Genomic DNA, 23,759 nt, shown 5'->3' with positions numbered 1-23,759 from the left:
CAAAGGGTCTGTTTCTATCCTGTAGGGAATCTAATCTAATCTGTGCAAGAAATTCAGAAGATTATGGGTCCTCTAGACAAAGTGATCAACTGACTATCTGATTCAGCAGAAATAACATGCTCAGTGAAGGACATCCAAAAGATGAAAGATTCCCCATTGTAGAAAACCTTAACAGATCATTCAGAGTCAAGTGCAGAAACCATGTCAACAAGCCTCAAGCTTAAGTCCCACCAAACTTATGAGTCTGAAGAGAATACATTCTGGAAGAATTGTGACATCACCATTGCATTTGCATTTATGAAGTCAGAGACTTGTAGAGAGATGGATTGGTGGCAAACTAATTGTGTAGATGAATGTAAAAATGTTAACTCCGGGGAAAAGACTTGTGGGAAATGTTATATAAGAGAATTGTTCTGAAATGGTTAATGTTAGCTCTATGCCAACCTGATGATGTCACAAGGGCTTAGATGGGGAAAGGCAGAACATGGACCTTGTGGAGAAAAGACATTTACACAGGCTGCCAATAACTTTAGGCACAATATTTCACTAATTAATGTAACTTGTACCTGATTGTTATCATGCAATTATCTACATCTGAGAAATTGCGGGTTTGAGTTATAAGGAGAGGCTGGATAGGCTGAGACTTCATTCACTAGGGGGCTAGGAATTTGAGAGGTTTATCAGATAATAAAGGGTATAAATAAGGTGAATGGTAGATGTCTTTTCCTTAGGATGGGGGATTTCAAGACATGAGGGGCATGTTTATAAGGTGAGAGGAGAAAGATTTTAAAAAGAATTGAGAGGCAATTTTTTTTTTACACAGAGTTGTTCGTGCGTGAAATGAACTTCCAGAGGCAGTGGTGGATGTGGCTACAGTTACAACAATTAAAAGACATTTAGATAAGCACATGAATAACAAAGATTTGGAGGGATATGGGCCAAGTGCAGCCAGGTGGGACTAGTTTACTTTGGGATTATGGTCGACATGAACTAGTTGGACTGAAGGGTCTGTTTCTGTGCTGTTTGACTCTATGACTCTGTCTTGCTTCACACAGGAGTCACTCCTCATTAATACTGTCTAGTGATTTTCTCCATACTGTGAACCACGTAGATCCAGTCAAAAAAAGAGGAAGGCGATAGAAAACAGATCCAACTACAAGCTGGCATGAGTCGGCATTGCAGCAACATATAACAGAACCCAGGTAGAGTTCTCAATGATTATAACAGCTGGAGAGAGGATCCAGAGTCTATCAGTACCATCTAAAGCAGAATGATCATAACCAACCATTAAAAGTGGCTAGTACTGGGGCAGATCATGGAGGCTGGCCACCCTTCAGATGTGTTACTCAGGTTCCCATTGACATGTGTAACATCTGTGTGTCATATTGTAAATGTGGGAGCATATTGTGAACTCCCTTTCTGTACGTGCCATTCAGCTCAAAGGATCACTAGTGGTTCGTGTGTGGAATGAACTTCCAGAGGAAGTGGTGGATGTGGGTACAGTTACAACATTTAAGAGGCATTTAGATGAGTAGATGAAGAAGAAATGTTTGGAGTGAAGCACAGGCAGATGGGAGTAGTTCAGTTTGGGATTATGGTCAGTATTGACCAGTAGGACCGAAGGATCTGTTTCTGGGCTATAATGACTCTCAAATTCAACAATCACTGAGGAAATGTCTTCCTGCACCATTTGTTCTGCACCTGAAGATTTGGAGACATTGTCAGACTGGACTGATGTGCTCTTTCACTGAGCCACTATTCCCTGCATGAGGCAGAAACTTGTTCCACCAAGTGGAACAGTTCCAGAGTATTTTATTTAAAATAAAGACATCCTGTCCACTGCCAAAGAAAACATTATTCTAATTTTAAAAATGTGGTGGGTTTAAAATATGCTTTATTTCAGGGACCATTAGACAGTCATTTAATCTAATTACTCCAAAAGATATTTTGGACCCAACTCACAGGAGCTGTCAGTAGCTGTGTTAATTAGTGCTTTATTCCTGGCACCATCATCTTTCCTGTTAACTGTGTTCACTCTGTCTCAATGCTTCTTGTGCCTTCACCAAGCAGGATTCTGACACTTTTATTTCAAATGCTGCTTTTCTGAGAACTTTCTTTACTGCAACATTTTTTTCGTCTTCTGACTCCTGTTATCTCTGTGCCCTTTTCTGACACTCCCTTTGCTATTTGTTTAAAGCAACAGTGTTTTTTTTTTGCTTTACTGAGCTGGGAATACTGTACACCTCCCATTCCCACATTGTTGTTTGTGACTATAATTGGCACAATACTAGATTTGAGACTCCCAGCACTGACAGGCCCTTTCTCAGCAACAATATATTATCAGGGCACAAAAGAGAATTTTGTTCAGGTAAGGGAACAAATGACTAGGCACCCACACCCTGGCACTGATCACTGCCTTCAGGAAAAGAGGTGAAGAAAATGGGGCACACTTTTGGCATGCTATTTCAAACTCAGCAGTGGCCAGGGGTATCAGTTTGGCACTGAGACAGAAAATGTTTAATCAAGCAGCAACTTCCAGGATTTGTCCCTGTTTAATTACTGAACACTTAACACAAATGCGAAAGAAACTGTTCATCAAAGGGATCCTCTTTAAATGTAACCTTCAAGAAGTAATCTCAAAGGGCTTTGATGCACCAACTTATCTGTGCTCTTTGAGAACAATTTGTGCTTATCTTTCCCTTGCACCAGGTTCATGTTGACAGGCAATATTTGCAGCCTGTGATACAGAAGGTGTCTCATAGCTTCATCAGGCTCTACACTGTCAGTGACGTCTCCATATTCATTGCTGGCTTTCTTTTGATGTTTCAGCTTTTTAGCTGCAGGGTCACTCATGAGGCATTCTTCTGCCTCTTATTTCTCCAGAAACACAGGTACACACCCCAATAAAGGGTCAGCGTGGACTCGATGGGCCGATTGGCTTGCTGTATGGATTCTACGATTCTAATAACAGAATGATGACTCGTTAAAACTGACAGGTGGTCCTCAAAACAGTTCTGTATAAGGAATCCACAATCTCGATAATGACAGTAAAATAAAGTGATTGACCATGAAGTAGCCTAATGGATAGTCTCTTGCCTCTCCAGGAATCCAGACAATGATGTGAGACCATGGTGTTACGTTGCTGAGTATGAAGATGGAGTGTATTGGAAATACTGCGACATACCAACATGTCACAGTGAGTAGGAGACACATTTAATGGGCACTCATTGGGTCACCTCTCCATCCTTGTGTGTAGAAATGTGCTTTAGTAGTGTAGCTACTCATGTGCAAGGGCAGTTTAGGAGTAATTCTATGATTTTATAATTGAGCAGAGAGACCACCCCGACAAAGAATATGGATATAGAATTAGGGTTACAATGTTGTAGCTTTATCTCTCACCCTTGCAGCTATGAGTGAAGTATCTTGTGTTGTTGCATTAACAAGTTACTTTGAGCTACATTTTGAAATGTTTATCATTTATTTAGAGGCAAAGCCTGCATTGTTAGTTGCCCTGGAGAAGTTGGTGGGAACTGGAACAGTCCACGTGGTGAAGGTGCTCCCATAAAATTGGACAACAAGTTCCAGAACTTGGGCTCAGCAACAGTGAAGGAATGGAAGTATATTTCCATGTCAGGATCATGTGTGACTTGGAAGATAGCTTGGAAATTCTGGTGTCCTGATGTGCCAACTGCCCTTATTCTTTGAAATGCTAGTTTGGCATGTGCAGTTGAATATGTCTTGGTGAATAAGTGCAGAGATTTCGCTTTGCAATTCCTCTAATGGCCCACACGGTCCGAGAATTGGCCAGAGTGGAAATGACAGTGCAGATCATCTCAGTATCAGGTTCAATTCCAGTTTATGTTACAATTCCAATCCTCAGTTGAGGGAGAAATTGGGAGAGTGACTACTAGTTGAGGTCCCAGTGATTCAGGCAGGAAATCTTTCCTAGTTAGCAAATGTGAGGGACCTCAGTTGAGGACAAAATACAGCTTGGTTTTGGCACTTCTGAAGCTAAGCCATCTGCTGACACTCATTGAAAATGGCCATCTGGGTAAGGCACTTATATGCTTCATGATAAATTCCAAGATCCTATATCCCTAGTATGGCCAGAACCACAGAGCGTGATAATTAATTAAGACCGCAGTCACATAGCCTCACATCTGGCCAGTGGAATGCTTCAGTTTGAGTTAATGCTTTTCGTATAGAAGGGAGGAAAGCAGGAAGCTTATTCCACACCATTGACCTCTAAGTTCAAAGTTTAATCTTATTGTGTCAAAGCAGGATTATGACACATTTGCAGCCAATCGGGTTAGATAAATCGTAGTCCTCTGCTCAACCAACTTCTCCAGCCGATGAGCTTCTCGTTACAAATCTTCACATAATTCTGCAGTGCAGTATCTTACATTTGGTTTTTCCTCAACTTGGACATAATCCAACTTCTTCTAACAATGTTTTCCTTGAGCCATGTCGCAATCCAGTGCTCAGACCAACAGAAACATCCGAGGATCTAAATCCCTGCTGACATGACTACAACACTAAGGTGTAGAAAGAAAACTTCCTAGGCTAACTGCTGAAGTTCAGATTGCAATTTGGTGGGCTGACTCCAGTTGGGTTTATACTCAGTTTCCCAAAGGGTGGGATCTCACTGAATATTATTCACAGGGATCAAAGGCAGAGTCTTTCCCCAGAAGGCAGGGAGGAAAACTGAGAGCAAAAAAAACTAGGGTTCACACACATACCTCCCAGCAGCTGCATTACAAAAAAGTAGCTTGTGGAGATCAAAAATAACTAATTAGTGGTGTCACGAACAAAGGGAAATGTTACCATAACATTGCACCACAGAATCAATAGAAAGGGTTTTGCTTTCTTTTTTGCAGGTATTGGAAATTGAACTGTTCAACAACATTGTAAATATGAAAATTGAATATGAAATTGTTGACAATATTCATAAAGCTACTGTCTGGTTCTTTTAAAAGAAGCAAATTTCCAGAGCCACCCCACACATTAGCAGAGGGGATACGTACCTTTGTGTTTGTCTGCTCTGTGCAGCTAATATATGATGATATTTTCACTGACAAGTTCATAATTCAGACACAATCACTATGACTGCATAGCTGCTTCGAGTATACAAACTGGTTTGCCTGTGCAGTCGGATTCTTTCAGCTCTTCGAGAGACCAAATCTCAGGAAAACTCTGCTGTGCAGTCCCATAGCATCTAGCAATAAAGTCAATGGATGGAAACATCGTGAGTTATGGGCAACTGTGAATGGCCCTTCCCTGCTGGAGCACATCCAGGATCCATTAAAATAGGTTAAGAATCAATTTGCTTTTGAAGGATTATTCAGATAACATTGTATAAGATAAAGTGACCTTTAATTCATGAATACAGCGTTGTTCTACTTCAAATGTATTATTTTGTTATTCAACTGTGCTCTGTATCTCATTTATTTCAGAGTGATTTTTTTTGGCATAGGGCTCATGGGTAATTGGTTCAATCTTTGCAACTACCATTTTTTGATGCATGTTATTGTAAAAGTATGTATATATTTTAATTCTATGCCCCAAATTCAAATGTCGAAAAAGTGGTCCACAAGCAGCTAACTTTTTCATTTAACAGAAGATATTAAATTGTATTGCTGTGTTTCCACCTGGTTTCTTAGGGTATAATTAAACTGCTAAGTGGTAGATTGGAGGGTTGGTGTGATGAGCTAATAACAAACTTAATCATGAACAGGATTCCAATGCTTAACAACCTCCTGATTGCAACTGGCACTCCCTCAGCCCCAACCTATAATGTGTTTTCCTTTCTAGTTGTCAGTTCTTTCAAGTTTTTTTAATTTGTCCATGGGACGTGGGCGTTGCTGGTTAGGTCAGCATTTATTACCCTTCGCTAATAGCCTTGAGAAAGAGATATTGAGCTGCCTTCTTGAACCACTGCTGTCCATGTGCTTGGCAATGTGTGAGACTGCAATTGAGAAGCCTACTCCTGGCCTTTGCCACTTGGTAACTGGATTAATGGTAATATCCCTGCCTTTGAATCAGAAGGTGTGAAGTTTAAACTCCATGCCGGGAATTGGGGAATCAACACGGAATACTGCCTTCATACCTGGTGGGCACCTAGCATCCAGTTTGTTTGCGTAATTACACCATCACACTACATCTCCCCGCTCCCCACCCCTCTCCTATATAACCTCCCTGTTATAGAGATAATTGCAGTCTGTCAGTTTGTTAAACAGTCTGCAAATCCTTCCACTCTCTCATTCAGTGAACAATATAAAGACACAAAAGAAAGGTTAAAGGAGGGTACATTGTTACTTGCCCTCCATTCTCAGTGGCCTGCTTCTCCCGATTGATATGAAGTTACTTCTTATTAATTCCTGGCAGTGACTGCTCACCACTTTGCCTATTTTTTCTTTGAAAGAAAGATGTCCTGCATATGTGCGAATTGTGATTGCTATGCATTAGATCCCAAGGGTTGTGGTTTAGTCTTTGATCATGCTTCCTAACGTCATAGCTCGAGGGGTTTGAGTTCAGAATACAAGATGACACGCAACACCCCTCAAAAAAGCAAGTCGTTAATCTCATTGCTTTTGGGGAGTTGTCGCAATCTATAGAATGAGTTCCACATTTGATTTTGTAGCAACATTCACTCAATCACAAAAGTGATTGATTGTATGTAGAGCACCTTGAGAATCTTCTGATAGAGTGATGATGCTCAATCTTTAAAACTTTCTGGTGTTGTGTGATTTTTAACTTGGTATTCTGCTGCTTCACAGCACCAGAGACCCGGGTTCAATTCCCGCCTCAGGCAACTGTCTGTGTCGAGTTTGCACATTCTCCCTGTGTCGGCGTGGGTTTCCTCCGGGTGCTCCGGTTTCCTCCCACAGTCCAAAAATGTGCAGGTTAGGTGAATTAGCCATGCTAAATTGCCCGTAGTGTTAGGTGAAGGGGTAAATGTAGGAGAAAGGGTGTGGGTGGGTTGCTCTTCGGACGGTTGATGTGGACTTGTTGGGCCGAAGGGCCTGTTTCCACACTGTAAGTAGTCTAATCTAATCTTCTACACTTTTTGTACCTTGCTTGTACTCCCAGTTCATGTTTTCTGGTTTTTGTTTTACTTTAGGATGACATGATTGCTTTAAGTTGAATCAAAGCACTCATGAACGGAAACTGACTAGTGTACTACTGAGACATCAGATTTTGTCCAACGTATTTTCATTAATTAGTATGTTTTAGAACACTAAGTTAAAAATCACACCACACCAGGTTATAGTTCAACAGGTTTATTTGGAAATCCTGTTGGACTATAACCTGGTGTTGTGTGATTTTTTTTTTAACTTTGTCCACCCCAGTCCAACACTGACACCTCAACATCATGATTAGAATACCCATTAATATAAACTCTCCTTTGGCCAATAACAGGGGAAACAATAGAAGTGGACGGATTCCTCCTGCAAAATATTGACTGCTCTTATTTATATTTGAACATTATACCTTCTGAAAAATCCAAATATCCACAGCACATGTGGGAAGTGCCTGGCCACTGACAGCATTATCATGAGAACATGTTTTGCTTTGAGGTGGAGAAGAAGATATTTGCATTGAAGCCCATGAATTGCCCAGATCATTAGTGTGTGTTGAGCTTGAGCTTCTATTCAAGTATTTGAAATTTTGTATGCTTTCTGTGGCTCCCTTGAAGCCACTTCAAAATTCTGAGGTACAATCCTTGGTGTAATGTCATTTATTAAACCTGCTACCATAATGGCGGTAGATGGTGTTCATTGTTTTTGGCTATTAGAGTAAGAATAAACGTGTGTTGTTCCAGGTGGCAGCCAGTGACTAATGGATTGCTGCAGGGATCAGTGTTGGACCCCAACTATTCACAATATGTACTAATGATTTAGGTGAGGGAACTAAATGTAAAATCTCCAGGTATGCACACATCACAAAGCTGGGTGGGAAGGTGAGCTGTGTGGAGGATGCAGAGATGTTTTAATGTCATTTGGACAAGTTGAGTGAGTAGGCAAATGCATGGCATGCAAAGTATAATATGGATAAATGTGAGGTTATCTACTTCGATAGCACACACGGGAAAGCAGATTATTATCTGTCCATAAAGAGCAGGGATGACTGGCTGTAATTGTACAGGGCCTTGGTGAGACCACACCTGGAGTTTTGGGTGTAGGTTTGGTCTCCTTATCTTAGAATGGATAGTCTGGCTATGGAGGGAGTGCAATGAGGATTTATGAGACTGATTCCACAGATGGCAGGACTGACATATGAGCAGAGACAGATTGGTTAGGATGTTTTCAAGAAGTACTTAGATATATTTCTTAAGACTGAAGGGGTCAAAGGGTATGGGGAGACAGTAGGAACAGGATACTGAGTTGATTGATCTGCCAGGATCATATTGAATAGGGGAGCAGACTCAAAGAGCTAAATGGCCTCCTCCTGCTACTGTTTTCTAAGTTCGGTGTCAAATCCTGGCTCATACTCGGGTAAGAGTGGGTAGGTCTTTTGTGTATAATTTCCCCATTGCCTCTGCCCATAATCTAATTTATGAGGAACTCACTTTCCCATTGCATGTTTAGCAAATGGCTTGGTTTAAGTGACTTATGGCCCATTTTCAAAACTGCTTCTCGGCAATTGAAGCATTGGCCGATTATTTTTCCTGAATTTTGAAGTAGGCATGCATAGGAACAAGAGTACGCCAATTAGTTCTTCAAATCTGCTCTCCATTCAATAAAATGATAGCTCAGCAATGTATTCCTTGATACCATTGCTCAAACAAGAACAAAGAACAAAGAAATTTACAGCACAGGAACAGGCCCTTCGGCCCTCCAAGCCTGCACTGATCCAGATCTTCTATCTAAACCTGTCACCTATTTTTCATGGTTCTGTATCCCTCTGCTCCTTGCCCATTCCTGTATCTGTCTAGATACATCTTAAATGACTGTGTCATGCCCTCCTCTATTACCTCCACTAGCAATGCGTTCCAGGTACCCACCACCCTCTGTGTAAAGAACTTTCCACATATATCTTCCTTAAATCTTTCCCCTCTCACCTTGAACTTGTGACACCTAGTAATCGAGTCCCCCACTCTGGGAAAAAGCTTCTTGCTATCCACTCTGTCTATACCTCACATGATTTTGTAGACCTCATTCAGATCCCCCCTCAAACTCCATCTTTCTAATGAAAATAATTCTAATCTACTCAACTTCTCTTTATAGCTAGTGTCCTCTATACCAGGCAACATCCTGGTGAACCTTCTGTGCACCTTATCCAAAGCATCCACATCCTTTTGGTAATGTGGTGACCAGAACTGTACGCAGTATTCCAAATGTGGCTGAACCAAAGTCCTATACAATTGTAACATGTCCTGCCAACTCTTACACTCAATATCCTGTCTGATGAAGGAAAGCATGCCGTATGCCTTCTTGACCACCCTACCGAACTGCATTGCCACCTTCAGGGTATTATGGACCTGAACACCCAGATCTCTCTGTACATCAATTTTCCCCAGGGCTTTTCCATTTACTGTGTTGTTCGCTCGAGAATTGAATCTTCCAAAATGCATCACCTCACATTTGCCCAGATTGAACTCCATCTGTCATTTCTCCGTCCAACTCACCAATCTATCTATATTCTGCTGCATTCTCTGACAGACTCCTTCACTACCTGCTACTCCACCAATCTTAGTGTCATCTGCAAACTTGCTAATCAGACTGCCTATACCTTTCTCCAGATCATTTATGTATATCACAAACAACAGTGGTCACAGCACAGATCCCTGTGGAACACCACTGGTCACAGTTCTCCATTTTGAACATTTTCAACAACAAAACAAAATCTGTGGCCAGATTTATGCAGAGTTATGGAACCTTCATGGAGACTTTAAATAGTGGATGGACCCTGGATCTGGAAAAACGGACCCCTATTTCAGACATATCCCATTTTCATCTGCAGGGCAAAGGAAGTGGACCATAAAGGGCCAGTTGAATTCAGTGCTGCATTCAAACAGACCCTACATTTACTGCAGCAATGAGGGAGCTGTTCGTTTTTCAGACTGATTAGGAATGGTCTTGAAGAATGTAGGATGTCCATACCACTATAAAGCTGTGAAATTATTTTAATCTTCAACCATTTCAAGATATTCAAAAAGCCTTTCCAGTTAGTGAGAAACAAGAAAGGAAACTCAATCTGTGAAGTTGTGTAAATTTGCATCCCTTGCTAAAAAAAGGAAATAGCCTGCATGTGTCAGTGAGACGTAAATAAAGTCTGCTGCAGCAGTTGCAACAGCTATTAATTGACATTAACTCAAGAGTTCTTATTATGTCATTGCTAGTGCATTGCTGCTGTCTGCGTAGCTGCTTTTCACAACCGTTCTTTATCTCAGTAGAGACTCCAAAGTTCATCGTTTGATTGATAGCTCAATAAGTTATTAAATGATGTTGGTTTATGAATACAAATGTTTGTTTCTATGCAGGTTGAAATACTTGAGGGAATTTAAATGTTGCAAATGGCTTTTATGAATAAGAACTTTATTTTACACCCTGAAGGATGTAACAGCTATTTAGAATTTCATTCCATCTCGGTATGGCTCCTGAGGTTTGGCAATAGTGGATACTGGGTGAGTTGACAGACAGAGTATAAGGGAAAAGAGTGGTATGATATTAATTGACATTAAGGTGGCAAAAGCATTATCCGGTGTTTTAGGGTTTGAGCAGGAATTAAGTTGGTCTGGAGCAACAAGGGGCTACAACGGTTGAGGCGTGCTATGGTTGCCATGTTTTGTGTGGTGATTTGGATGGAGTGAGTGTGAAAGAGTGTGAGTGGTAAGGGCTAAAGGCCTTAACATTTCATAAAATAGCTGGAGCGAAGTGTCAGTGAAGTGAGGTGGGCCTTTCACACCGCCTGCCTCTGTTCACAGCATCTCTAATCAATGTTCCTTATTTCTGATCCGAGTCGGAGGGTGGCAGACCCAATTGCATCCCATATCCGCCATGCCCTCCCCCACGGGAAAGAAGATGTGCCATTCGGTTGTGATTTTCCCTAAGCAGGGGAGCAGTAAGTTGCAAGATTTCCTGATTCACTCTGCCTGACTCAGGAGCGAGAATCTGGGCCTATCTCAAACCTCCAGTCTTTACCACCACTATAGCCTTTTGGAAGGGCGAAAGTTCCAGATTTTGCTCCTGATTAGCCTAACTCTAATTTTAGGATTATGTCCCCTTGTTTCTGATTTTGTAAGAAATAAGAGTTTCTTTGTATCTAGCCTCCAAATCTTTTTCAAAATTTGGATGCCGCTGTGGGCGGCACGGTGGCACAGTGGTTAGCACTGCTGCCTCACAGCGCCAGAGACCCGGGTTCAATTCCCGCCTCAGGCGACTGACTGTGTGGAGTTTGCACGTTCTCCCCGTGTCTGCGTGGGTTTCCTCCGGGTGCTCCGGTTTCCTCCCACAGTCCAAAGATGTGCAGGGTCAGGTGAATTGGCCATACTAAATTGCCCATAGTAATCTAATCTAATCTAATCTAATCAGATCACACCTCAATTTTCTACTAATCAAGGGAATACAAGCCAGGCTTACACTATTGGTCCTCAGAAATTTCCCCCTTGAGCCCCAAAATCATTCTGATATTTTTGATTGACTTTAACTCCACTTTGAGGAGAAAGTGAGGTCTGCAGATGCTGGAGATCAGAGATGGAAATGTGTTGCTGGAAAAGCGCAGCAGGTCAGGCAGCATCCAGGGAACAGGAGAATCGACGTTTCGGGCATTAGCCCTTCTTCAGGAAACAGGAGAATCGACGTTTCGGGCATTAGCCCTTCTTCAGGAATCACTGAAGAAGGGCTAATGCCCGAAACGTCGATTCTCCTGTTCCCTAGATGCTGCCTGACCTGCTGCGCTTTTCCAGCAACACATTTCCATCTTTAACTCCACTTTACCGATCATGAATTATATAATGACATCACTTCGGAGTTCTTAAAGGAAATAATCCATTGTGTCTGTCGCTGTTCTTTGATGGAGTTGACCATGTAATCCTGCTCCTATTCTTTCTGTACAACTTTGTAAAAATTTCTTTCAAGTTTCAATCATTCCTCTTTACAACATCAATTCAGCCATTTTCTCAGCAAGTGCATTTCCAATTACAGCACCTTGCTGTGCATAAAATAGATTTCCTCATATTGCCTTTGTTTTCTTATTATGTTGTTGGGTTACAACTTCTTTGCCACTTAAAAAAGGAGTCTCTCTCTCTCTCTCTTTTATTCTCTCAAAACCTCAAATGATTAGGTGATGGCTCAGTCAAATCTCCTCGTGACTTGCTGTGCCCTACGGACAACAGTTATAGCTTCTCCAATCTCTCCAAAGAACTGATACTTCTTATATGCACTCTCCCCAAGGCCTTTAGTGAAAAAAGAAATGACACTGGATAATGGATTTCATGTTGAAGGGAGCTGATCCAATGATGTTTACTATCGGTGACATTAGGCCTGAGTGATAAGGACATCAGTCAATGACGCAGTGTTAAATCTAACAGCTGCTTTGCAAACTGAATCTACTTTCTGGTATGTTAATCATTCTAGTCTCAGTCTTGTAGTGAAACTGCCCATCAGGTAATATATGTATTTATTGATTACTGTGTAGTGTGGGTGTATTTAACAGTATCTAATCAGTCAGTCTGAGGCTGAAAGCAATCCAGGGATATTAAGAATTTAATCAAAGTAAAATGTGTTAAGGTTCCGGAGTGATGTGAGTTTTCTAATGCCTGTGACAAATTAGACCTACCACTTTCCCACCCAGTGGTGAACGTGAACAATGTGAACTAATTTTAATACAAATAGATACTTCAAATATTTGACATTTCTTGTGTGAATCGCAAGTACACTGGGGTAGGCCATGACTCAATGCGACAGTGACAATGACTTGACGTCTATAATTAAGCTCATATTCCTTTGAGTACAGAAGATTTCAATGTGATCTAACAAGGGCCTAGATTTTTGATGTGGACTTGGGAGTGCAGAGTCAGGGAAAATACTGGTCCCACATGTCTGACTCCTGAACAACTGGCCCAGATGGTCCCAGGATGGGGATGGATGTTACCAGGAGTCAGGAGACAGTGAGGTCTGCAGATGCTTTAGGTCAGAGTTGAGAGTGTGTTGCTGGAAAAGCACAGCAGGTCAGACAGCATCCGAGGAGCAGGAAAATCGAAGTTTTGGGCAGGAGCCCTTCATCAGGAATGAGGCTGGGAGCCTCGGGGGTGGAGAGATAAATAGGAGGGGGATGGGGCTGGGGAGAAGATAGCTGAGAGTGCAGTAGGTGGATGAAGGTGGGGGTAAAGGTGATAGGTCGGAGAAGAGGGTGGAGCAGATAGGTGGGAAGGAAGATTGACAGGTGGGACAAGTCATGAGGGCAGTGCTGAGCTAGAAGGTTGGAACTTGTGTAAGGTGGGGGTAAGAGAAATGAAGTACACATTGATGCCCTGGGGTTGAAGGGTCCTAAGGCAGAAGATAAGGCATTCTTCCTCCAGGCATCGGGTGGTGATGGAGTGGCAATGGAGGAAGCCCAGGAACTGCATGTAATCGGCAGAGTGGGAGGGGGAGTTGAAATGTTTGGCCATGGGGTGGTGGGGTTGATTGGTGCGAGTGTCCTGGAGATGTTTTCTAAAGCGCTCTGTGAGAAGGCATCCAGCCTCCCCAATGTAGAGGAGGTCGCAACAGGAGTACAGATGGTTCCAGTATGGGGGTGAGTGTTACCAGGAGCCAGGCCATCTGCCCTTGCTAACAGTATGGAGGGTGGCTGGGTGTGGATGCATGATATTTGAAAGGCTGATGTTGGTGTTTTGGGACTTATAGGGAAAAAAATAAAACAGGAAATAGCCTTCTGGCCCCTTGACTGCACACCCATCATATCCCCTCATGTCCACAATTCACCCATGCCAGTCCATGTTCCCACTCCCCCTTTCCCATGGCCTTTTATATCCCCTATCCCTCTCTACTGACTCCCAATGACTCTTCATAACTCCTGTGCTAATGTGATAGCATCATGCCAATCCATGTGCCCACAACTACCCTCTACCCTATGCAAATCCATTTAAAATCTACCATGCATTAGAAACCATGCAGAAATGCAATAAAGTAAAATTTGAAGTCTTCTGAAAACAGCACTCATTCTTGGAAACCCATACTATACTTTTAAATTCATTCCACTAATTAATCTCTTTTTAAAATAAGCAATTGTATTCATAACCTCACATTAAAGATATTATAACCACTTGGAGCTGCCAATCAAACTGTGAACTTGCAGTCACCCCTCTATGATAATGGTAGGCTGTGGAATCAGTGTTGGTAAAGTATTCTTGGTGAATTTCTGCAATGCACCTCATATTTTACAGCACAAAAACAGACTATCTGACCCAACAGGTCTATTGCTTGTGTTAATCCTCCACACAAGACACCTCCCACCTTACTTTACTGCAACTTTTCATTACACACTTCCACCCTTTCTCCCTCGCTTCCTCTTAAGTGCATCAATGCTAAGTGCCTCAAACACTCTGTGTGGTTATGACTTCCAGTTTCTTGCCACTCTGATATTGTATTCCATAATGCATAAACCCTCCCTACAGACAATAAGATAAATTGAACAAAAAGAGAGATAATCTGAAGCAAGACCTGTCCAAATCCTTAAAAAAGCAAAATAGTGAAAGGAGTTCCCTGCAAATTTTCTCAAGAATTTCAATGCTTAACCACTCTAAATTCAACAGCAATAGAAATGGATCTATTCCCCAATCACAAGTTAATTCAGGGTTTCCGTTGACCTGCAACTGAGTTGGGCAAGTTCCAAATATATTCTTAGCCTTTAATTTTGCTACATTGTTCACCCTATAATCTTACTGTTCCCTTGTTTTTAATGTTGATGCTCATTTTGAAGGTGGGAGTAAGTTAGCCAAACCTTGACCTCATTGCTGAAAATTGTCTTGAAGATTGCATTGTAAGACAGTCAAAAATATTTGTCATGTTGCACCATTCATTCAACCAGCTTGACCACTGACACTGTCGTGTAATATCACATAACAGAGATGCATGGGTGGCCATATTAGGATGACACAATGGTTCAGTGGTTAGCACCGCAGCCTCATAGTGCCAGAGACCCAGGTTCAATTCCAATCTTTGGTGACTTGCCTGTTGGGAGCTTGTATGTTTTCCCCGTGTCTCTGCAGGTTTCCTCCCACAGTTCAAAGATATGCAGGCTTGGTGGATTAGCCACAGTAAATGTGCCGTGTTGGGTATAGGTTGGGGTCTGGGTGTAAAGTTCTTAGGAGGATCGGAGCAGACTCCTTGGGCCAAATGGCCTCCTTCCTAATTGTAGGGATTCTAGAATCAAGTCAGAAAGTTGTATTTGAACTAAAGTGGCCCACAGATCCTGCAAATTGAACCCATGGCTTTCAATCAGATTTTTGAGAGAGAAAGTCTTTGGAGCAAGAATTGAATCCATGTATCTCTGAATCAGAGCTAAGCATGTTAGCCACAGAGACACACATGAGATGCTCATGGCTTTCTCCAATGTTAAAGTCAAGGGTGTATTGTTAAGTCTCCCACATCTCTTTAATAGGAGACTCACCAGGTGAAGGGTACAATGATTTTGTTTTTGAGGTAGGACTTACTTCTAACTAAAAGAAAGAAAAACCATTGAGCAATTAATCGTACCCACAAGACCGAAATATTCCTCCCGTTAGATCTTTATCAAACAGCAATAAAATAATCAAGAAATTATTTGAAAAGGTATTTAACCTTTGAACATCTTTGAAAAGAAACGTCTCTTAATTGCATGGTAATATTTTAATCTAAGTAGCATAATACTGTGAAGAAGGATCATTTTTCTTGAAACGTTAACCCTGTTTCGCTCTCCAAAGATGCTGTCAAGACCTGCTTTATTTCTCCAATAACTTCTATTTTCATTTCAGATTTCCAGCATCCATAGTTCTTTGCTTTATTTTAAGGACAGAAGCAGTTTAGTACCAAAGGGTCAGGGACAAACTAAACCTCAAATTAAAGGCAGACCCAATCATACAGACCTTCACCTCAGGGTCAACCCCATTCCAAACCAAGCATTTTTCAAAGGCAATTCATTGCAGCTACTTGTATTCATAAGAATATAAGAATTTTAAAATGCAATCAAGAAGAGTAACAGGCTCAAAAATGGCTATTTGATTAATCGACCGTAACCACACAACTTCTCAAAGCTTCCTGCAATTCCTTCTCCCACCCAAAATCATCTAATCATCATTTGTGCTCAATTACACTATTTTCCTTTCAATAGATAGCTTTCTTCATGGGGAAAGCACTTTCTGAATGACTAACATGACCAAACAACATTCTTCTGAGTTATATTTTGATACAAGCCATTTAACATTTGAATTTGCACATTGTCAATGAGGAGATACAGTTCTTATTCCACAGATCTGCCAAGGTTAGAGTGAAAAACAATTTAACTTTCGGCTTCTTGATTCTTAATATTTGATTTTGGTCTACCCTGACGTTTGGAGACAGTCTGACCCCTGAAATGTATGTTGGCTTTCTGAAAGATATCCTTGTTTGTCTCGTTTCCTTGCTTCATCCCTATACCAGCTTAATATTTCTTTTCAAAACTCTGTACGTTTCTTGAAAAGATATGGAAAATTCTGCTTCTGCCACTGTTTATGGTGGGAATGACCTCAGGGAATGTTAATTTTCTCCACACTATCCAAAGGGAATAGTGCAAGTTTAGAGGAGATAAGACATTGACAAAGGGCAGATTTATACCACGTTCCTTCTAGCTCCTCACCATGTCAACCAAATGGAAGTCAGGAAGGACACCCACCTCTGTAAACCTGGGGATCTAATTTAATGTTACCTTCTCATTTATATCACTGGATTCAGTCTTCTGTTTCACTCTGGGACTCCATGTTTTAGGCATGGCAGTGAAACATTGGGAATAGCGACCAGGAGATCGAGGTAAACTTAAGCTTGAGGGCCAGGAGAAGGAGGTGCCTTTGATTGTGGACATTTCTGATCCTCCCCAATCTCTTACTTACTTTGCCATGGTTGCTGTCAGCAGCCTAACCCTGCAAAGATTTGAACTCTATTCTGTCTGCTACAGTGATGATGTTGAGGAGAGGTCTGTGTGAGGGAGTGTATGAATGACGGAATTTTATGACCTAAGGCTTCAGGAGGTTGTTCAGCTTTTCCACTCAGTCAGCCAAATTTTGAAATTGGAATCTTTAATGTCCTTTTTGTGCAAATGATGGGAAGTTAAACTCAAACCTGTAATAGAATCCAATGTCGAATTCCAGTTAGGGTGTCACAATCTCCTGGCCAGCATCTATCCTGCACCCAACATCATTAAATTAGTATGTTATCTAGTTGCTCTTTGTGAGATCTTGCTGTGCTTAAATTAGCTACAGCATTTATCAAAAAAAAGCCGACATGGCTCAAGAATCTAAATGACAGGGATGTGCTTTAGGATAAGCTGAGGTTGTAAAAGTTGTGTGTATGAGAGCTTATCTTTCTAACAAATATTTGCATTTAGAAATCTCCGACCTGGACGCTGTAATCTTTTAGTGATTATTTGACATTATCATTATCTGCTAGTTATATTGACTAATAAAATCCTTCTTACTCCATTTGTCTCATCTAAATTGTTAATAAACTTTGAATAACTGTATCAGATTTGTTTTTGTGATGGGACATCATTTTTATAAGTAAAAAGGTAACAAAGACTAGCTTTAATTTTAGAAGAAAAAAACAGAAATTGCTGGAAAAGCTCAGCAGATCTGGCAGCACCTGTGGGGAGAAATCAAAGTTAACGTTTCTGGTTCAGTGACCCTTCCTCACAACTGATGGTAGCTATTTTCCTAACCGTCATCAGTTCTAGAATCATAGAATCCCCACAATGGCCATTCAGCCCATCGAGATCACGCTGACCCTCTGAAGAATATCCCATCCACACTCACCATACCCCTGTAACCCTGCATTTCCCTTGGCTAATCCACCCAGCCAGCACATCCCTGGATAAAATGGGCAATTAAGCATTGCTAATCCACCTAATCTGAACATCTTTGGACTGTGGGAGGAAATCGGAGCATACGGAGGAAATGCACGCAGACACAGGGAGAATGTGTAAACTCCACACAGACAGTCATCTGAGGGTGGAATTGAACCTGGGTCCCTGAAGCTGTGAGGAAGCAATGCTAAACTCTCAGGCACCTTGCCGCCCTCTGAGGCAGGGTCACTCAACCCGAAAGGTTAACTTTGATTTCGCTCCACAGATGCTGCCAGATCTGCTGAGCTTTTCCAGCAATTTCTATTTTTATTTCTTATCTACAGCATCTGCAGTTATAGAGTCATAGAGATGTACAACATGGAGACCCTTCGGTCCAACTCGTCCATGCCGACCAGATGTCCTAACCCAATCTAGTCCCGCCTGCCAGCACCCAGCCCATATCCCTCCAAATTTTGGATTATAGAGGCGTCAGGCAGTTATTGTATTCATGAGATTGAAGTAATTCATTCTGATGAATGGAATTTCATGTTATGAGCATCTATTGAAGCCAGTGATCGATAGATTTTGGAGATTAAAGGAATTGAGGAATATAGGGGTAGCATTGAAAGGTTTAGCTGAAGAAAACATCAGTCATGATCTTATTAATTAGCAGAGCAGACTTGAGAGCCTAATCCTGAACATCCTTCCTATGTTTTTAACTTCAGGAACAGAGTGGCCATTTAACCACTTCAACATTTAATTATATCATGGGGTTGATCTGCACCTTAACGTCATTGACATGTCCCCATATCCTTTACTGCTATAGGTAGTTTTTCTATAACGCGATGGTTGAGTTCTTGTGCAACCCTCCATTATAGGAAAATCGCGCTTTAGAAAACACCGCTTAAAGTGTTGGCGATACAATCGCATTACAGCCAACACACATTGTAAAAGTTCGTGCTTTTAAAAACAGTGTCCACAATTCGTCAACTGTGGCACAGCGAGTTCGTGTTGACAAACCGTGCATTACAGCAGAATGGCCTGCACTTAACACTGAATTATCTATCTCAGTCTTTGAAGATACAATTATCCAGTTATCCACAGCCTTTTGGAGATGAGAGTTCTGAATTTCCACAACCGTTATGTGAAAAGTTGCTTCCTGGTTTCACCCCTGAATAACCGCATTCTAGTTTGGATATTGCATTCTCTTGTCCTTCCTTGATTACCTGATAAATTAGATGCCCTGTATCTAGCCATTCAAATCCATTAAACATCTTGCTATTTCATATTGAATGGAATGCCATCTATGTTTCTTCAGTTAGTCTTCAGAATTAATATTTTTATCTTCAGTTTCACATTTGTGCATCTTTTCTGCAGCCTCTTCATTCATTTTCAACACCTCCATTTAAACCCTGGGGTCAGTGGAACTTTACCAGCCTCAGATGTGTATCTAGGACAGTACAGTGACGCTGGTTAAGTGTTAATCACACAAATTTGCTGCAAAGATGCTGCGCTGTTGCTAATTGAGGATTGAAGTGACTGAATTTTGGAATTTTAATTAAATTGTACTTGCTGTCTGTCCTACTAAATATGGATCAGGCCAAATTGTCTGCCATCAATATCTTGAGCAGTTCAGGCAAAGATCATTCTGCCGAGTACGATTTGTGGGAATAAGCAACCATAAAGAGCAGGGTTTTGTCAATGTTTTGATCTGTTTTGCTCACAACCAAAGCTTAACGGATCTGGGCTTCACTGATGTCTCAGTGGATCAGTGCAGGTCTAGCCCACACAGGCCTAGCTCCACTGGGGAACCACACATTGTTCTGTGGGGACCCTGGCTGTAGTTCAGGTTTGTGTTGCGACCCTGCACAGTATATTCCAGAGACATGCAGTGGAATTTTTAAAGAGCCAGGCCAAATAATGGCAGAAAGTCTGCTTGTTGACCAACTCATGTCATTGGACAATTCCCCCGGAGTTGGAGGGCTAATGGGAGGCCTTCCCACTCTGAGACATTGGCAGCTCTATCAGCCAAGTTGGTAGCTGCAAATTCACAATGGAGAGTAAGAGATTGCCTGAACAAGGAGGAGCCCGTTGAAGAAGTAATTAATCAGTTTATTTTTGAGAAGGCCCCAAGGTATTGGGATTTACTTCAAGTCATACGGAATGGGCCAATGAGCTCTTTGAACCTTGGCAGCTCAACACCATCTTCTCAAGGGCAACTAGGGACGGGCAATAAACATTGGGGCAGTCAGTGATGTCCATGTCCCATGAATGAATTTTAAAAACTCGTTTGCCATATAGCAATGAAGACAGTAACTCAATCTTCCCCACCTTTACTTTTAATCATCACCTGAATCTGTTGTCTCACGCAAAGCTATCCGACTTACTATCGAACCAAGGGAAACTAACTGTCAATCAGTTTGAATAGCCAGCTTCTGTTGCTGTATCTTGAAGTTACCTTACATCGTTGCTAATTTACTGCTTTTTGATTACCCTCAGTGCCGGGCTACCTGGGCTGTTTCAAAGACAATGGTGACCCACCACCTTTATCAGGCAGCAGTGAAACCTCCAACAAGCTGACCATCCAGACCTGTATTAAGTTTTGCAGGAGCAAGCGATTCAAGGTACATGCCAGATTACACTTTTAATGCATTACAGAAATGAACTTCTGAGACAAAGGGCTTTCAGCTGGGGTGGAAGAACTGGTTAAGTGTGTGACAGTGCAGAAGAGTTACACTCAATTGTGAGACTCAAAGAAATTGGATTTGAAAGCCACTGGAAGTGACTCTGTTTTAACACAATCACAAGGCCTGAAAATTGTGGGTCATGGGACATTAAGCAAAGGAGATGTGAGGATAAAATGCCAGATTTCTTCTATCACCTTGCATGTTTTTATTAATAATATTAAACTTGTCTAATAACTCCCACCCTGAACAACTGGTTTAATTGGAACATTTTACTCTGTGGGGTTGGAGATGGATTCAGAAGCTTATATTCCGCTCAACCTCACTTGGGGAAGCTGATCATTAGAAATTACGAGCTCTTCATTTGTTGGGGTTGTGACCTTTGGTGACAAGGAGATGCTCCCTTATCCACAAAGCTTGTCTCAGGCTCTGCTCCTACCTGTTCCTGCCTCTTGCCCAGGGAATGAGAATTGGAATACGAGAGACAGCTAGCTGAAGTGTGTCACTGGCAAGAAGACAGTCTTCAAACTGTGTTTAGGTGATCATTAGTGGATATTATACTGCAATAAGGTTAAGTCTGGCTTAAAGTAAAGTTTTAAAATAAACATGAGCAAACAAGGCACATGGGTCATCTCATTTTCAACCCTCTCTGGCTACAGGTATTATGCTGGAGGACTGCCAACGCTGTAACATTGCTAAAAAGGGAGGAAGGTGCAGACTGAATAAACACTGGCCAATCAGCCTGACATTGGCAGTTGCCAAATTATTGGAAGCATTTCTGAGGGGCAGGAGAAAAATTTTAAAAAGCCTGGGATTACTCAAGGACGGCCAGCATGTGTTTGTTAAGGAAAGGTTATGTCTGAGTATTTAATTTGGGGAGATAATAGAAGCTGTCAAGAAGAGTACATTGATATAATCAATGTGAATTTTAGCCATTGTTCAGAGTTCACATGACAGACTGGGGATCAGCTGAGTAAATATTTTTAAGATGCAGAGTAAAGTGGCAAGTTGAAACCAATCTTGGCTCAACATGTCAAAGGGTAATAATCAAATGTTTTAGTGACTGGAAGACTATTTCCATTTGGGTTTCGTGGCCTCACTGCTAGGTCCCTTGGTATTTGAGTTATAGAGCAATGATATAGAACCCAGTATAGGAGACTGTTTACAGATGATAGAAAAATGGCTGTCTGGTTGATTGTGAGGAAGAAGGCTTTAGACTCTGGGAAATATCAATGGATGGCTCAAGTGAACAGAAAAATTGACGGTCTGCCTGGAAGAGTGTGAAGTAATTATCTTAGAGAGGTTAAACAATGCAAGGGAATGCACAATAGGTGATTGGATGTAGGATGGTAAGAGGATTGGAGACACCTTGGAGTCCTTGTGAAAGACAGTGGCGTAGTGGTGATGTCACTTTTTTTAGTAATCCAGAGGTACTCTAATCCTGTAGAGACCTGGGTTCAAATTCAACCATAGCAGCTGGTGGTATTTAACTTTGCTAAATCTGGAATCTAAAGTGAAAACACATCTGGTTCACTAATATCTTAGGGAAGATAATCTGCCATTTTTAACAGATCTGGCATACATGCGACTGCAGATCTGCAGCAATATAATTGACTCTTAACTGTCCTTTCAAATGAACTCGCGAGCCACTCAGTTCAGGGGAAATTAAGGGTGGGGAACAAATGTTGTATTTCACAGTAACACCCACATTCCATGAAAGAATTAGGAGGAAAACAAAAATCTCATTACTTTTCTAAAAGTAAAAGGATAGGCAGATCCTGGTCCAAAAAGACTTTCCTTTATTACATGGTCCAAGAGCAGGTAGAATAGCTCAAACAGTATAAAACACTCGTTAGACACAGCGAGAGTATTGGCTACTGTCTGGCCACATCACAGGCAGGACGTTTCAGACAGGCGACTCCAAAGGTGAAATTGTACATTAGTAGGAAAAGAAACATTTTGCCGTGAGGAAAGATTGAATAGGTTGAAGTTGTTGCTTTGGAACAGAAGAGGCTAAAGGGGGATTTAATTGAGGTGATAAAATTATGAGAATTCTAGAGAAAGTATTTGAGAAGGATATGTTTCCCTTAGCGGATAACATAATAAATGGGGACATAGATTTAAAGTCATTACATAAAGGAATAAAGGGTTATTTTTTCACCCGCTGAAATTGTCCTAAAAGATAATGAAGAATTAAAAACCCTCCACTGCATATAAAAGCTAGTTGAACATGCATTTAAAATGTTTTGTCCTGACCCTAATCTTAACCCTATCACTGTGGGCCAAGAGCTAGACAGTGAGAAGAGACTACAAGGTTAATTTTTGAACACCATGGATCATATATCCTCTTTCTATGCAGTTGGAATATTGGTGCAGGAGCAGGCCTTTGGCCTGTCAAGCCTGTTCTGCCCCTGTAGATGATGGCTGATCATCTCCCTCTATATCCTGTGCTACGTTCATATTGATTAATAACTTTAAAATCTAGAAATCTATAAATATCTCTCTTGAACTTGCTCAATCCCACAGCTCTCTGGGATAGAGAATTCCAAAGTTCACCACCATCTCAGCCACATTCCACAACAGTCCACCACATACTCATTTTCAGTTAGAAATGGATTACCCCTTATTCTGAGACGATATCTCCTTTTATTAGATCCTGCCCTCACCCACGGGAAAGATCCTTACTTCATCTACTCTGTCTTGCCCTTCAAGGATTTTATAATTTGGGACTGAGTGCATGTAGCTGTTGGGCAAGAAAGTCTGAGCTTTAATTTCATACAAATCTAACTTATTTTGTAGCTGTTGTTGGCACTAAACTGAAATCTACAGTTTAGAGAAGGTAATTGTTAACCTTAAGCAGGGATTTGACAGGGATTCCGATGGAGGAACAGCTTTATTTAGAACCAGAAAAACTGTATCCTTATTAAATGAGTCAGAAGCATATAAAACTAGCCAACTTAGTCCACCTTGGAATTTGAATGCATTTTACAATAGAGTGTTTGATTAGATTAGATTACATTACAGTGTGGAAACAGGCCCTTCAGCCCAACAAGTCCACACCGA

The 23,759-nt window shown here is 41.4% G+C and overlaps 1 protein-coding gene across 3 annotated transcripts in view; it reads left to right on the top strand.

Annotated features, from left to right (window-relative positions):
• Nucleotides 1–23,759, top strand: part of kremen1 (kringle containing transmembrane protein 1) — a 240,069-nt gene that overhangs the window by 95,909 nt on the left and 120,401 nt on the right. For 2 of the 3 annotated variants that reach the window (XM_043715910.1, XM_043715909.1), the window contains exons 3-4: nucleotides 3,105–3,196; nucleotides 20,512–20,636. In XM_043715910.1, the coding sequence (XP_043571845.1) occupies nucleotides 3,105–3,196; nucleotides 20,512–20,636 (217 nt within the window). The remainder of the gene's footprint in view (nucleotides 1–3,104; nucleotides 3,197–20,511; nucleotides 20,637–23,759) is intronic. The other variant, XM_043715911.1, reaches the window with a different exon arrangement.

This window comes from Chiloscyllium plagiosum, chromosome 25, assembly GCF_004010195.1.
Source record: "Chiloscyllium plagiosum isolate BGI_BamShark_2017 chromosome 25, ASM401019v2, whole genome shotgun sequence".
Classification (NCBI taxonomy): domain Eukaryota; kingdom Metazoa; phylum Chordata; class Chondrichthyes; order Orectolobiformes; family Hemiscylliidae; genus Chiloscyllium; species Chiloscyllium plagiosum.
The sequence above is the reverse complement of the archived record's forward strand: the minus strand, read 5'-3'. Positions and strand labels throughout refer to the sequence as shown.